The 14,690-nt window shown below is 55.3% G+C and overlaps 2 protein-coding genes across 2 annotated transcripts in view; one reads left to right on the top strand and one right to left on the bottom strand.

Annotated features, from left to right (window-relative positions):
- Tsc2 (TSC complex subunit 2) overlaps nucleotides 1–13,263 on the top strand; it is a 34,369-nt gene extending 21,106 nt beyond the window's left edge. The window contains exons 22-42 of the mRNA XM_032912646.1: nucleotides 633–822; nucleotides 1,513–1,606; nucleotides 1,759–1,861; nucleotides 2,067–2,161; nucleotides 3,185–3,313; nucleotides 4,576–4,740; nucleotides 4,902–5,054; nucleotides 5,142–5,254; nucleotides 6,292–6,504; nucleotides 7,192–7,395; nucleotides 8,012–8,080; nucleotides 9,132–9,262; nucleotides 9,587–10,077; nucleotides 10,297–10,372; nucleotides 10,565–10,651; nucleotides 11,327–11,513; nucleotides 11,667–11,806; nucleotides 12,456–12,534; nucleotides 12,602–12,693; nucleotides 12,777–12,875; nucleotides 12,966–13,263. Coding sequence (XP_032768537.1) covers nucleotides 633–822; nucleotides 1,513–1,606; nucleotides 1,759–1,861; nucleotides 2,067–2,161; nucleotides 3,185–3,313; nucleotides 4,576–4,740; nucleotides 4,902–5,054; nucleotides 5,142–5,254; nucleotides 6,292–6,504; nucleotides 7,192–7,395; nucleotides 8,012–8,080; nucleotides 9,132–9,262; nucleotides 9,587–10,077; nucleotides 10,297–10,372; nucleotides 10,565–10,651; nucleotides 11,327–11,513; nucleotides 11,667–11,806; nucleotides 12,456–12,534; nucleotides 12,602–12,693; nucleotides 12,777–12,875; nucleotides 12,966–13,130 — 3,075 coding nt within the window. The 3' untranslated portion in view covers nucleotides 13,131–13,263. The remainder of the gene's footprint in view (nucleotides 1–632; nucleotides 823–1,512; nucleotides 1,607–1,758; nucleotides 1,862–2,066; nucleotides 2,162–3,184; nucleotides 3,314–4,575; nucleotides 4,741–4,901; nucleotides 5,055–5,141; nucleotides 5,255–6,291; nucleotides 6,505–7,191; nucleotides 7,396–8,011; nucleotides 8,081–9,131; nucleotides 9,263–9,586; nucleotides 10,078–10,296; nucleotides 10,373–10,564; nucleotides 10,652–11,326; nucleotides 11,514–11,666; nucleotides 11,807–12,455; nucleotides 12,535–12,601; nucleotides 12,694–12,776; nucleotides 12,876–12,965) is intronic.
- A 4-nt stretch (nucleotides 13,264–13,267) lies between these two features.
- Nucleotides 13,268–14,690, bottom strand: part of Pkd1 (polycystin 1, transient receptor potential channel interacting) — a 47,521-nt gene continuing 46,098 nt past the window's right edge. The window contains 1 exon segment of the mRNA XM_032912645.1: nucleotides 13,268–14,661. Coding sequence (XP_032768536.1) covers nucleotides 14,194–14,661 — 468 coding nt within the window. The 3' untranslated portion in view covers nucleotides 13,268–14,193.

Raw genomic sequence — 14,690 nt, 5'->3', positions numbered from 1 at the left:
CTGCTGAGCAGCCAGGAGAGCCTGGAGCTCACTCAGGCCTGTCTCTCCCTGAGGCCAGGCTCCTTCCTGGCTGCAGCACAGTTGGGCACTGATGCTGTGGCTCCATGCACAGGCCCAGCCTGAACGGAATGCCACTGCACACTGCGGGGCTCCACAGTCCCCGCTGGCAGTGTGCCTCCTAAGCCAGCTCACAAGGCTCTCTGACTCAGATGTTTCTGAGGTTGACTTCAGGAAAGCAAACATGTTCTGGGGCAGTGAGCCCCAGGCTATGCCCTGAAATGTCACTTTACTGTTGTCTTCATAGAGGATACTACCCAGGAGGGACTTGCTACATCAGCTGGTGCCTCCCCCGAGGGCCAGTTCTTTGGAAGGCCCAGAGTGATGGGGTTCTGAGCCCAGGACATCTAGTTTCATCATATTGGCCGTAGGGTGAGGCTTCATCTGTGAAGCTGGGCTCGCTTAGGCAGTGAGGGTCATTTCCATGACTTGATCCCACTCTCCTTCAAGAATCATCTTAAAGCAGGCAAAAGAAGGAAATAAGGCCTGGGAAAGTACCCTCCTGGGCAGGGGTCAGGGGACCTCGCCAGCTGATGGCAGGCAGACCACTGTATCTTGTATCTTGCCTCCCTTAGCGTGAGATGGTTTACTGCCTAGAACAAGGCCTTATCTACCGCTGTGCCAGCCAGTGCGTGGTAGCCTTGGCCATCTGCAGTGTGGAGATGCCCGACATCATCATCAAGGCGCTCCCTGTCCTGGTGGTGAAGCTGACACACATCTCTGCCACAGCTAGCATGGCCATCCCCCTCCTGGAGTTCCTGTCTAGTGAGTATGCGTGGCTCTGCTTACAGAACCTGGATGTGTGTCTGTGGGCAGACCTTTGCAAGCCTGCACTTCTGAGCAGCCCCCATGACTGCACACAGTTTAGCCTCCCTGGGGAGTGGGTCTTGGCACCTCTGTGGCCTCAGCGCCTTGCCTCTCCTGACACCTTTGGTATCTGGTCTAGAATAGTCCATTCCTCTTCTTCCTGCTCATGAGCCTGCCTGCCACCCTCTGCCTCTGCCCATGCTTAGACTGGCTCTTTTTAAGTCTTCTTTCTACTCTTAAGAACACATAGACTTTGCCAATTTTACTTGCTTGGTCCCTTCCTTGTCAGAACTTACAGAAGTTCAGGGCATTGTGCCCTGTGCCTTGTGTGTCTGGAGCAGTATCCCTTGGGTCTTGAGATACTAGACAGCTGGGCCAGCACTTGGTGGGAATGGCCAGAGCGCAAAGTCGATACTCTGTGGGCCACGTAAACTTTGTTTTACTTACTCCCCTGTGAAGAGTCTCAAAATGTTTGCAGCTCCTGGATCATACAGCCGCAGGCCATAGGCTAGGTTTGGTTAGGAACCACAGGTCGCTTGCCCCTGGGATGTGGGTAGCTGCTCCAACTTTTGGAAGTGAAGCACAGGGTGCTGATGCCAGTCTGCAGCTGTGACCTGGGCCCCTCTAATGGCTGTCCTTGTGTCACAGCTTTGGCCAGGCTGCCCCACCTCTACAGGAACTTCGCCGCAGAGCAGTATGCGAGTGTGTTTGCCATCTCCTTGCCCTACACCAACCCCTCCAAGTAAGTCTGTTGCCCTGCGTTCCCCAAAGCCACGGCCCAGTCCCAGCCTCTTGGAGTAGAGCGGGCTCCAAGCTTAAGAGTTTCTCGAGCCTCGTGATGGTTTCCCCTGATGCCAAGAGGGAGACCCGAGCTTCTGTCTCTTCTTCCACTAGGTTCAACCAGTACATTGTGTGTCTGGCCCATCACGTCATAGCCATGTGGTTCATTAGGTGCCGACTGCCCTTTCGGAAGGATTTTGTCCCTTATATCACTAAGGTTTGTCCAGGGGCCATGGGTGTAGTGGACATAGGTAATGGACAGGGCCATGGATGGAGTGGAAAACGTTTGGGGCTCCGACGATTAGGATCTGGCTGTGCTGAGCTGGCTTATTGGGCTCAACCTGAAGTAGGCATGGGAAGAGAACTGCAGATTGGGTCTCCCATGCTCCCTGCCACGGCTTGTGTCTCTGCTCCTACTCCAGGGTCTGCGTTCCAATGTCCTCCTGTCCTTTGATGATACCCCTGAGAAGGACAGTTTCAGAGCACGGAGCACCAGTCTTAATGAGAGACCCAAAAGGTTCGCGGTCTGCTGGGGTATGCCTGGTGTCAAGGGGGTGGGACCCTGGGTGGGACGTGATTAGTGACCACGAATGAAGGGGTGTCATTGTACGTGGTGACCTGAGGCTAAGATGCCCTTGGGCAGGACCTGCAAAGGCTGCTGGTACCTCCCATTTGCTAGACTGGCTTCCAGCTTCCAGCCCTGCGCCAGCATCTTGGTCTCTCTGGGCCAGGACCACGTACAGGGCTGGGCCTCACTGCGATGGAACATGAGTAAAAGATGGCAGCTGTGACTTGGGCCTGTCCAGGGAGAGCCCAGAGACACCTCCTTGGTCCCATGGTCTCTGGTTAGCCCAGCCTTCAGCCAGAGCCTCCCCTCTCCCTCCAGAGCTTGCTTATCAGGGTCACGCTGTTCACCATCACAGCCGCTTGTGCCAAACCTGAGAGCAGAGCTGTGCTGGTCTCATTGTCCCGTTTGCACCTCATTGCCCTGCCACCCTGCCTGCCCGCTGCCTGCGGGCTGCCTCAGCTCTCCTTGGGTGGGGCACGGCACTTTCCAGTGGAGCCCGCTCTCCAGTGGGGCTGAAGAATGTCAGTTTGACCATCCTTGGCCAGAGCCTCTTCCTCTCTCGGCCCCTCAGGGGCTTGTGCTGAGAAATAGCCTTTTCCACTGTGAGTTGGGGCCTGGCCTCAAGGCCTCTCTGGAGTGAGCAGGGGTATTGGTCTGCCTAGCCTGGAATCTGCCGTGCCGGGCGAGCCACACATTTAATTTGCACTACTGTCCTTTGTTTTGGTGTCATGCGTGAGACCTTACATTTTTCTCAGTCACATTTACAAGCTGTATTTTTATGCATTTTTGTTTTCTGTTTCTTCCCCTGCTCACTGTCCTTTGGCATGGTTCTGTTGTTCATCTCACCCGCGGGACCTCTCCATCTTGACCCTGTGGCCTGGGACCTTTCCTCCTCACCCCTCCAATGGCTTGTTCTCCCATTCCTGGGAGCTGGGCTCTCTGGGGCTTGGGGCTTCCTTCCTCGCCCGGTAGTTTGAGGATAGCCAGAGCCCCCAAACAAGGCCTGAATAACTCTCCACCTGTGAAAGAATTCAAAGAGAGCTGTGCAGCCGAGGCCTTCCGGTGCCGCAGCATCAGTGTATCTGAACATGTGGTCCGCAGGTAGTGGGGCTGTGTCGGGTGGGGGGCACGGACCTGGAGCTTGGCCCCGTGAGCACCCGGGTGGTGGTGCATGGGGCTGCATGCATGACCTCCTTGCCTGTCGGCAGCTCTCCCTGACAAGAGCTGGAGGACAGCCTGGCCCCAGCCTAGCAGAGCCTGGTGGCAAAGGGTGGGAAGGTTGCATTCTGTCCAAGCCCTGTACGAGCACAGTTGGCTGCACAGCCCCCGCAGAGATCATCCCCCAAGCCCTGACTAGAGCTAGAGTAGCTGCTCTGAGAAGATTGGGAGTGAGCGTCAGCCCCCTGGGGTTGGCACCAGGGAGCAAGGCCAGCGAGAGCTTTGCAAATCCAAGTTGCTCAGGTGGCAGACACCACTGCCCTAAGTTCGGCATCACATTCTGTAGAGCAGATTTTCTTCTTGGGCTTCATTCTAAGAGGAACTGGAGGCTTTTGTCCAGTGATCTGGGGTGGAGGCCAGCCTGGAGGGGTGGGGGAGATGCTGGGCCCCAGAGGTAGGTGCTAGCATCTTTGTGGGAGTTGTGTCTGCACAAGTGATAGGGTGTCTTTCCCTCACCTTCTAGCCCTTCGTGGGTGTGGCCTCAGTCACCCTGAGATCTAGCTCCTCGCTAGTGCCTGCCTTGGGTTCTCACCTCAGTGTGGCTTCTGAAAGCTGGGACAGTGAGGTGCTCAGTAGTATCCCCATTAACTCTTTCTTTCTGGCAGACTCCTTATAACCAAAATGTGGCTAAAGAGATACGACATTTCCGTCAAAATCAAACTTACAAAAGACCTTCCTCTGGTTCTGGGACATGAGTGGAACTTGACCAGTCACCCCAGTTCACTTAGCCCGTAAAGCTTAGCCACTCCCCGTCCGTGACAGGAGGTGGCCCGGTGGGCAGAATGCAATCTTGCTGTCTTCCCTTGGTCTCTGAAGTCTGCATGACTAAGCTGTGGGCTGCAGCCATGGCTAACTCTTATGTGCTTTGGGGAGAGGGATGTTCTGTCTCACCATTCTCTCAGCTGGGCTCCAAACAGAGGGGCTTTGCTGTGAGGCTCTGCCTCCCTTCCTCTCTGGGACGACGCGGTCCACAGGGCTTGTGACGTTGTAGCTCCACTAGCCACTGTGCCCTGGCTCTGGTGGGCTTTCTGAGCAAGGCCATCTTGGCCGTGCATGCATTGAGCTTTGGCTCCTGGTGGTAGGTGACTCAGCATGGTCCTTCCCTCAGCCCTGACCTCTAACCCTGGTATGGTTTCTCCCTCTAGCAGAATACAGACATCTCTTACCAGCGCCAGCTTGGGGTCTGCGGATGAGAACTCTATGGCCCAGGCTGATGACAACCTGAAGAATCTCCACTTGGAACTCACAGAAACATGTCTGGACATGATGGCCCGATATGTGTTCTCCAACTTCACTGCGGTCCCCAAGAGGTATGAGGACCTACAGGATTGGGGCACTGTGGGTGGGAGGGGTAGCTATCTACAGCTCTGGGCTCCTGAGGTCCTGCTGGTCTTCAGGAGCTGAGATTCACTCTGGAGCTCCCTTTGACCCTGCACATACAAGCAGGAGGTAGACATTTTTACTCTTTTAGGTCCCCTGTGGGAGAATTCCTCCTGGCAGGGGGCAGGACCAAAACGTGGCTGGTTGGAAATAAGCTGGTCACTGTGACAACGAGTGTGGGAACTGGTACGCGGTCGTTGCTGGGCCTGGACTCCGGGGATCTGCAGGGTGGCTCAGCATCAAGGTGACTGTCCCTCCCTTCTGTGTATACTGTGCTCCTAGAAGCCCCGGGGGACCGTGGTTGACTCTGTATGGGCACTTCTGTCCTTAGCTCTGATCCTGGCACACATGTGAGGCAGACAAAGGAAGCACCGGCCAAACTGGAGTCCCAGGCTGGGCAGCAGGTGTCCCGTGGGGCCCGGGACCGAGTCCGCTCCATGTCAGGTAAGACTCTACCTAAGCCATCTCCTGACACGTATCCATTATCCCTCAGCGCCCTCTCAGTTTGGCCCAGTGTGCAGAAGGACTGTTGGCTGGCTTAATGACTGGCCGCTTCCGGGTGGTCCTTGGATGGCATACTTGTCACAGTCTGTGTATAGAAGCGTGGTACCTCTGCTCATCAGTGGAGTCAGGCTCCTGCAGCTGAAGGGCGTGGAAGCCAGCTCGGCCCGAGCGCTCTGTTATGATTGATAAGTTGTGGGTCAGTGGGCGGGCATCAGTGACCTTCGCAGTTGGCGCAGGAGGCCACCACTCTTCCTTTTCCTCCTTCTCCTCCTCCTTTTTCTCCCTTTTTCTTCCTGTTTTGTTTTCTTTTTTATTTATTTGTTTGTCTTGTTTTTTTCAAGACAGGGTTTCTCAATGTAGCCCTGGCTGACCTAGAATTCGCTCTGTAAACCTCAAACTGGCCTCAAGCTCACAAGGATCCACCTGCCTTTGCCTCCTCAGTGCTGGGATTAAAGACATGTGCCAATACTGCCTGGGCTTTGTTTTGTTTTGTTTTTTTAACTTTTTTTTTTTTTTTTTTTTTTTTTTTTTTTTTTTTTTTTTTCGAGCTGGGGACCCAACCCAGGGCCTTGTGCTTGTTAGGCAAGCGCTCTACTGCTGAGCTAAATCCCCAACCCTTTTTTTTTAACTTTTTAGTGACTTATTTTTATTTTATGTGCATTGGTGTTCTGCCTACATGTGTGTCTGCGTGAGGGTGTCAGATCTCCTGGAACTGGAATTCCATACAATTGTGGATGCTGGGAATTGAACCTGGGTCCTCTGGAAGAGCATCCAGTGCTCTTAACCACTGAGCCATCTCTCTGAGGCTACCACTCTTAAAGGGTCAAAACCCAGGACTGGGGCTATCCTGTTCTCCCTTTCCTTGGGCATGGGCCAGGTGCTTCCAGGATGGCTGGACTCTATGTCCAAGGGTCTGCTCTGTACTGGAGTTCACTGGGCAAGTGGTGGTCACCAGTTCTAAACTCCCTTGTTTTTAGGGGGCCACGGCCTTCGAGTTGGTGTCCTGGACACTTCAGCTCCCTACACCCCAGGAGGCCCTGCTTCTCTGGGAGCACAGGCAGCACCAGCAGCAAGGCCTGAGAAGCCCTGTGCAGGAGCCCAACTTCCAGCAGCGGAGAAGACGAACCTGGCAGCCTATGTGCCTTTGCTGACCCAGGGCTGGGCAGAGATCCTGGTTCGCAGGCCCACAGGTACTGACTGAGTCTGGAGAGTTACAGTGGTCGTCTTCAGGCTGTAGACCCAGAGCAATGAGCACAAGGGCCCTGAGACATTGACCCTGAAGCTGGCCGTCAGAGGTGTATGGTGGCTGAGGCAGCTGGCTCTTTAGACGTTTAGTCTCCCTGTGTAGAAGACCAGAAGATGAGACTCGGTGTGGGCAGGGCTGGTGCCCTCCGAGCCCTCTCCTGAGACTGCAAGTGGCTTCCTTCTCTCTTTGTCCTCATGCTTGAGCCCAGATCCTTTATCACATGCACACCAGTCGTGAGAGGAGGCCACCCTTGTGACCTCATTTGACCTTGTTAACTTCTTTACCATTTCCACAGTCACTTTCTGCAGCCATCTCTGAGCTTAGCATATGAATTTAGCCTGCAGCAGGGGCATGCCCACCACCAGGAGGGGCTTAATGAAGACTCTAAGCCCAGGAACAGTTGTGGGTGCTGTGGGGATGTGGTACAAGGAGAAGCTATAACTTGGCTGCCAGGCTGTCTCAGGGGCCCCTGTCCTGATGTGTCTGAGCCGAGCCTGGCCTGCCCGCCCTCAGTGTAGTGCTCATCTGAGTGACACAGGGCGGGAGTGAGTATAGGCTGTAGGAGGTAGTGCTAGGAGCGGGGTGTGACTGAGAAGTGTGGCCTAAGGTTTGAGGTACCCCCTACCCCCAGGAAACACCAGCTGGCTGATGAGCTTGGAGAACCCGCTCAGCCCCTTTTCCTCAGACATCAACAACATGCCCCTGCAAGAGCTGTCTAATGCCCTTATGGCCGCTGAGCGCTTCAAGGAGCACCGGGACACGGCCCTGTACAAGTCATTGTCAGTGCCAGCGGCCGGCACAGCCAAGCCTCCTACTCTCCCACGCTCTAACACAGGTGAGTGCAGATCGCGGGCAGTGCTGAGCTGTAGATGCTTGGTCTGATGGCGCATGACTCCCTCCACTGTGGCCTCTCACACGTAGTTTTCAGGGTGTTTGGGGGAGATACTAGTGTTCTGGTCCCTAAAGTTTAGGAGCAGGCTCGTGCCTGCTGAAGAAACCCTCTTCCTTGGAGACTGGTACTTCCTAGCACCATCAGGATGCTGCTGAAGTTGGCAGTGTCTGGGTGGAGCTCTCTGAAACACCTCCATGATGGGCTTGGCCTTGGTGAGGAGGCACTGTGGGAGCCGAGCACACCTTGGGCCTGGGTGGGATGCCTGAGCTTGCCTGCTTGTGTGCTCCCAGCCTGCCAACCCTACCCAGCTAGGTCCTTGGTCATATGTGGCCATAGATGGTACTTGGAGGCTGAGGACACTCATACGTCAGCAGCTGGCCAGCACTGACCTCCCAAAGGCTGTGCATGCAGTTTGGAGAGCTGGGAGCCCTGTGTGCCGGCCCTGGCCGCCGCTGGCCCTCCCCTCTCTCCTCTCCAGGCCCGGGGCTATGCCCATCCTCTCTGCTCGGCCTTGTGCAGTCTCTGCGCTGACGAGGCTACTCGCGTGGTTACCTTGCAGTGGCTTCTTTCTCCTCCCTGTACCAGCCCAGCTGCCAAGGACAGCTGCACAGGAGCGTTTCCTGGGCAGGTATTGGCGCGTGCGTCCCTGTGAGGAAACCATGTGGTCTGCAGAGCACCACTCTGCCTCATAGACGCTGTTCCTCTCGTCCCTCATCTGGTCACCCTTCCATGGCTGACTGAGCCTCTCATCACCCTTGGGGAGCAGGGTCCTGACTGACATGAGGACATCTTGTGTAGGACACCTGTGCTTAGCCCTTTGACACATGTCCTTTTGAGCAGAGCTCTGCTTCTGAGCTGTATGTGGCCTCTGGCTGGCAGGTTGGGTAGGTCTCCTTTTCCCTGTGGGTGGCAGCTGTTGGGGTTGCCTGGCCCTAGGGCTCGGGTGAGTCCTTTTCCTGGCTAGCTACTGATCTGATTGTTTTGTGCGTCTCCTTGCATCATAGCTGGTCGAGGACCTAGATGACAAGGCCCCTAGCTCTTTGCCACTGGCTCTGGAAAGTTGCCCAGCAGACTCTCCTGTGTACAGGAGCCAGTTCTGGAAGGGCAGTGTATACATGGCTGCTGGAGTGTGGGCAGGAGCTAGGGGAGGGTGTCAGTCAGGCTGTACAGACCCTTGATTGCTTCTTACCCACACCCTGTCCTGGCCTGTGTTGCCAGGGACTTGATCCCTTCCCTTAGGTACCAGATTTGAAGCTTCTGTCCTCAGGGTAGGCTGTGAGTCTGCATATGGGGACATCCTGTCAGCTTCTTTCTCGGGTCCAAAGCCCTGGAGAAACAAGGCCTCTTTTCTTAGTCTCAGAGTTGGCTTCAGACCCTGTACCCCTCTCACACTTTAGTCCTCCTTGAGTGGGGATTCTTGCCCCGCTCTCCTACCTGCCTTGCTAGTGATGCAGGGGTGGGTAGAGCTGCTGCACACTGGCCTGCTGCAGGTGTTAGAGCCAGGGCTCCCCGGGCCTTGTGAGTCCATCTCTAGCCTGCTCCAGTGGCAGCCACAGGCAGAGGGTGGAAAACTCTGCAGGGTGCTGCCCTTCCAGCAGGGAGAAGCTGGTGTTCTGAGGTCACATGAGCGTCCAACCCTGCCCAGCACACAGCAAGCAGCCCTGTCTGTGTCCTCTCAGACTCGGCCGTGGTTCTTGAGGAGGGAAGTCCAGGAGAGGCTCATGTGCCAGTGGAGCCCCCCGAATTGGAGGACTTTGAGGCAGCATTAGGTACAGACAGGCACTGCCAGCGGCCTGACGCCTACAGCAGGGTGAGTGTCATAGGAAGTTGTTGGGAAAGCTGGGGCAAGTGGTGCAGTGTCTGTCAGACTCCTGGCACTATACTAACTTTCTGTGTGAACTGGATAGGTCTCCTCCTGACTAAGAAATGGCCAGTTTTTCCCATGCACCCCCAACCCCCACCCTGGCTCCTGCTCCCACCATCGGGGTCTCGCCCTCTATCTGAGCGGCATTTATTGTGGGCCTTTTTTAGTTTGTTAGAAGGGATGGCAGGCACTGCCAGAGGACTGGAGGGGGAGCCAGAGGAACCTGTGCTTGTGCCTTCTAACAGTGTTTCTTTCAAATTGTCTTTGCAGTCTTCCTCAGCATCTAGCCAGGAAGAAAAGTCCCACTTGGAGGAGCTGGCTGCAGGGGGTATCCCCATTGAGCGGGCCATCTCCTCTGAGGGGGCTCGGCCTACAGTGGACCTGTCCTTCCAACCCTCACAGCCTTTGAGCAAGTCTAGCTCTTCTCCTGAGTTACAGACCTTACAGGACATCCTTGGAGACCTAGGGGACAAGACTGACATTGGACGGCTGAGTCCTGAGGCTAAGGTCCGATCCCAGTCGGGGATCCTGGATGGGGAAGCGGCTACCTGGTCAGCTCCGGGTGAAGAGAGCAGTATCACAGCCCCACCCGAAGGTCCCCTGCCTTCCAGTTCTCCCCGCTCCCCTAGTGGCCTCCGGCCCCGAGGCTATACCATCTCTGATTCAGCTCCATCACGAAGGGGAAAGAGGGTAGAAAGGGACAACTTCAAGAGCAGAACTGCGGCCTCCAGTGCTGAAAAGGTGCCAGGCATCAACCCTAGGTGGGCACAAACCCCAAGTTGCTACCATCTCCAGGGGATGCATTTTCTCTTTGGCTGGAGCTCCCAGACACTGCCTGGGAGAACAGGCAGACACGGATCCTTGTGTCTTCCTTGTGGCTGGTGGGAGCCATGAGGGGGGTGGGTCCTTGACTTAGGTCCTGCCATGGTGTGGGTGGGGCCTCCATCCTGGCCCTGCCCTGACCAATGCTTTCCCTGCAGCTTTGTGTTCCTACAGCTCTACCATTCACCCTTTTTTGGTGATGAGTCCAATAAGCCCATCCTGTTGCCCAACGAGGTAGGCTGGCCTGCCTTCTGCCATAGTAGGGGTGGGGTCACAGGGTCTATTCCCTCGTGGCAGTAGGCTGTGTTCTACTTGGGTAGACACAGTCATCCTGAGGACTGGTGCTATGTAGACTATCTGGGTTGGCGGCGGCTGGTGGCAGGGTAGTCTCTGCCCTGAACTCACATAGGTTCTGTGTGTCTACAGTCCTTTGAGCGGTCAGTGCAGCTCCTTGACCAGATCCCATCCTATGACACTCACAAGATTGCTGTCCTGTATGTGGGAGAAGGCCAGGTAAGGCCCTGGAGTCAGCATAGGACTACTGGGTCTCAACAGTGGGTGTAGGTCTCTCCCACCTTAGAGTTCAGTCTGATTCTTTGATACTCTGGAGTACTGGGAGCTTGCTGAGCCCTGAGCCAGAAGCACAGCCATGAGATGACAGACAGGCCAATGTATTGGTATGCAGAGCTGTGAGGACTGCAGGGTGCATGCACACAATAGCAGGGCTCTGAGGTCCTAGGATGGGCCACTGAGTGAGAATAGCTAAGTGGCAGCAGACAGAGGGCCATCATGGACAATCTCAGCCTAATAGATGAACATGGGCTATACTTTTCTTCTGAGTGAGGTGGGGACCCTAGACTACTTTGAGCCACCATTAGTGCCAGCATTTTGAAAAATAGCCCTCTGCTGTGTAGAGCCTTGATGGAATCAGGTGATCACTACCCAAGTGAGAGGAACAGGCTTGGGTTTGGTTGCAGGGTTGCTGAGCAGTGCTAGGGTTCTGGGTATGTTGTTGCTAGCTGAATGTAGGGGTAAAGAAGCAGGGAGGCCAGGGGTCACCCATGTATAAGACAGGACAGCTGTGAGCATGAGAGTAGCCGAGTGGGAGATGATTTCCATCAGTGCCGAACCTGCCAGGCTTAGGACTGTTAAAGTGGTGCCGTTCTCACGCCCTGGATTTTTCCACAGAGCAGCAGTGAGCTGGCCATCCTATCAAATGAGCATGGCTCTTATAGGTACACAGAGTTTCTGACAGGCCTGGGTCGGCTTATTGAGCTGAAGGACTGCCAACCAGACAAGGTGTACTTAGGTGGACTGGATGTGTGTGGCGAGGATGGACAATTCACGTACTGCTGGCATGATGACATCATGCAAGGTATGTACTGCTCTAGGCAGGCCTGCTTCCAAGCCCTGCCCTCTGGGAAAGAAACAGGAGCTCTGGACGGATACAGGGATCTGAGCCTGGGCCCTTAAGTCCAGCATTTGGTATCCTGTCCTGGCACCCAGTCCAGTGTCACCCACCCTACAGCTGTTTTCCACATTGCTACCCTGATGCCCACCAAGGATGTGGACAAGCACCGTTGTGACAAGAAACGGCACCTGGGCAATGACTTTGTTTCTATCATCTACAATGATTCTGGTGAGGACTTCAAGCTGGGCACCATTAAGGTGAGTGAGATCTCCATGTGCTGGGTACCAAGGCAATGGCTGAGCTCTGCCACTCCCATCACCAGGCTGATCAGCAGCCCAGGCCATCTACAAAATGCTCGCTGGTATATCTAGAAGTGGCCTTGAGTGTTGTCTTGGGGGAGGCTATCAGAGACACAGGAGACATGATCACAAAACCTTTCTTCATATATAGGATGAGCTGTGGCCCTCAAGCCTAACTAGGTGAATATGTCCTGGGCTGTGCACAGTGTGTGCAGTCTGCTTACAGTGGCTTTTAAGGGTCCTTGTTGGGTCTGCACTGTATCACACTAGGGGAGGTGAGGCAAGGCTTTGGGAAGCCAGTGTACAGGGGCTCATGGGCAGTGTCATCCCAGGAGAATAGCCTCAGCTCTGTCTCTTATGTCTGTGTATGTGTGTCGGGAGTACTTCGGGGTGCCAGGCAGCCTGCAAGACAGGTTGTATGTTTTAAGCTAAACATAAACAAATCTGTTAGGGCCCAGATGGAGAGTAGGTTGTTTAGCCAGAGATGGAGACAAAGGTAGGTGGACAAATGCTGCCTTGCTGAGGTGACAATCCTCGACACAGCAGAGCAGAGGGCCTGCCTTTAGCGCATGCTCATACCAGGAGGATTTTCCTCTTGTCTGGGCAGGGCCAGTTCAACTTCGTCCATGTGATCATCACACCGCTGGACTACAAATGCAACCTGTTGACCCTGCAGTGCAGGAAAGGTGAGGCCCAGGCTGGGTAGGGTGGCAGTTTTGGCCTGAGTCAGGTATGAGCAGTGTGTCTCCACAGACATGGAGGGCCTTGTGGACACCAGTGTGGCCAAGATTGTGTCTGACCGCAACCTGTCCTTTGTGGCCCGACAGATGGCCCTGCATGCAAATGTGAGTAGTGGCTGCAGCCTGGGGAGATGGTGGTGTGGTGCTCCTTGGTGGAGCTCACTATGGCCATACTCTGTCCTCTCCAGATGGCCTCACAGGTACACCACAGCCGATCCAACCCCACGGACATCTATCCCTCCAAGTGGATCGCAAGACTCCGCCACATTAAGCGTCTCCGTCAGCGGGTAGGAAGGACAGGGCTTCTGAGATGTGACGTCTGAATCTTGTTGGAACAGAACTTCTGGGCTCACTGCCAAAGCTTTCTCTCTCTCTAGATCCGTGAAGAAGTGCACTATTCAAACCCAAGCTTGCCTCTGATGCACCCTCCAGCCCATACCAAAGTCCCAGCTCAAGCCCCTACGGAGGCTACACCCACCTACGAGACAGGCCAGCGGAAACGCCTCATTTCCTCTGTGGATGACTTCACAGAGTTTGTGTGAGGCCACCAGAGCCACAACTGGAGTCCCGTGGCCATGCACCTGGCCCTTCCCTGAATGACACCTCCTGACTGTACTCTTACATGAAATAAACTGCCCGTGCCCATCTGGCCCTTGGAGTTCAGAGAGCAGCACAGACAGCAGTCAGACAGCTTCTTTATTTGACTTTGTCTTGTCTGTTTGGGGCTGGGGCAGAATCAAGGCTAGAGCTGCAGCTGAGCCCACAGAGGCAGGCAGGTGCCATTGCATACATTCTTCCCCCCGCCATGGGGCCAGCCCCATTGGTGGGCTTGTCCAATAACTTCTTGGCATCTTTCATCCCATAGTAGTCCTGCCCTTGCTCAGATCTGAGACCAGCAGATCTGCGTGCTGCCTGGCCCCAGACAAGGGAGGGAAACAAGGCCATGGTGGCCCCAATTGCTGTCCAGCGCCTGCCCAAGGCCAGACTCGGATCCAGTAATAGCTGCAGCTCCCCGCACCCCTGCCCTGGGTAACAGTGGACCCATTTTCAGCCCAAGTAGAAAATACTGACATACAAAAATATATACATTTTAACCCCATATAAATTATTGATGGTGGACATAGGAAGCAGGTGGGAACTAGAGGGCAAGGATGCTGCGGAAACAGGAGAGGTGGTAATAACTTAGGGGACGGATAAAGGAGAAGTGTAGCCTAGCCCTCCCTCGAGCTTAGATTTTAGCAAGAGGAGATGGCCGCCTAGGGGTAGAGCTGGGCGCAGCCCGCTGAACCTGAGGACTCGGGGGAAATAAATTAGCATCTTGGAGGCTGGGTACTCACTTGGTCCAATACTGCTGTGTCCTCCTGTGCGGAGGGGACCCTGGGTCCTGGCTGGCCATACAGCCTTTTTAAAGTGCTGAAGCCCCATAGGTGGGCAGGTAAGGAAGGCAGCAACACCTGTACCCAGAAGAACTGGCGTGCAGCTGCTCTGCCTAGCCCAACCTAGAGGGCAGCAGAAGGTAATACTGAGTGGTGTCCACCCTGGCTCTGAGAGGCCAGTGTAAGCTCCAGGCACTCCCAGGGAAGGGAATGGCGAGACCCCTAGGGACTAAGTGCTGCTGGGGTGGACCTTGTTATTAGGCCACAGGGACACCCTGCTAGGGCCTGTAGTCTGATCTGGCCCCTGACTGGCCCGAGCAAGGCGGCTGGGCAAAGCTGGCTGAGAGGCTGGGAAGCCACCAGGGGAGGGCGAGGAAGGAGGTCCGCTGTGCCCATGGCCTCGAAGGCTCTGGAGTTGTTGCTCCAGCTGGTAGACATCCTCTGTGGCCTGGTTGAGTCGGTCAAATTGGACAAGCAGGCTTTCAAACACAGCATGTAGGCGTGAGGGCTCTGGTTCCAGCCTCAGTGCTGAGCGGCCTAGGCCAGCACTCAGCCCATCTGGCTGGCTGGAGGAGGTGGAAGGGTGTGAAGCTTCTGAACCTGCGCTGGGTGGAGGCACAACTGGGGATGACTTGGAACCCCTGGATGAGCGGGAAGGCAGTGGATCCATTCCTTCAAAGCGGACTTTGTGGCGGAACTGGGGGCGGCACAGGGGCTCGGTCAGTC

Source organism: Rattus rattus, chromosome 9 (genome assembly GCF_011064425.1).
Source record: "Rattus rattus isolate New Zealand chromosome 9, Rrattus_CSIRO_v1, whole genome shotgun sequence".
NCBI lineage: Eukaryota > Metazoa > Chordata > Mammalia > Rodentia > Muridae > Rattus > Rattus rattus.
This window is presented reverse-complemented; position numbering and strand designations above follow the sequence as displayed.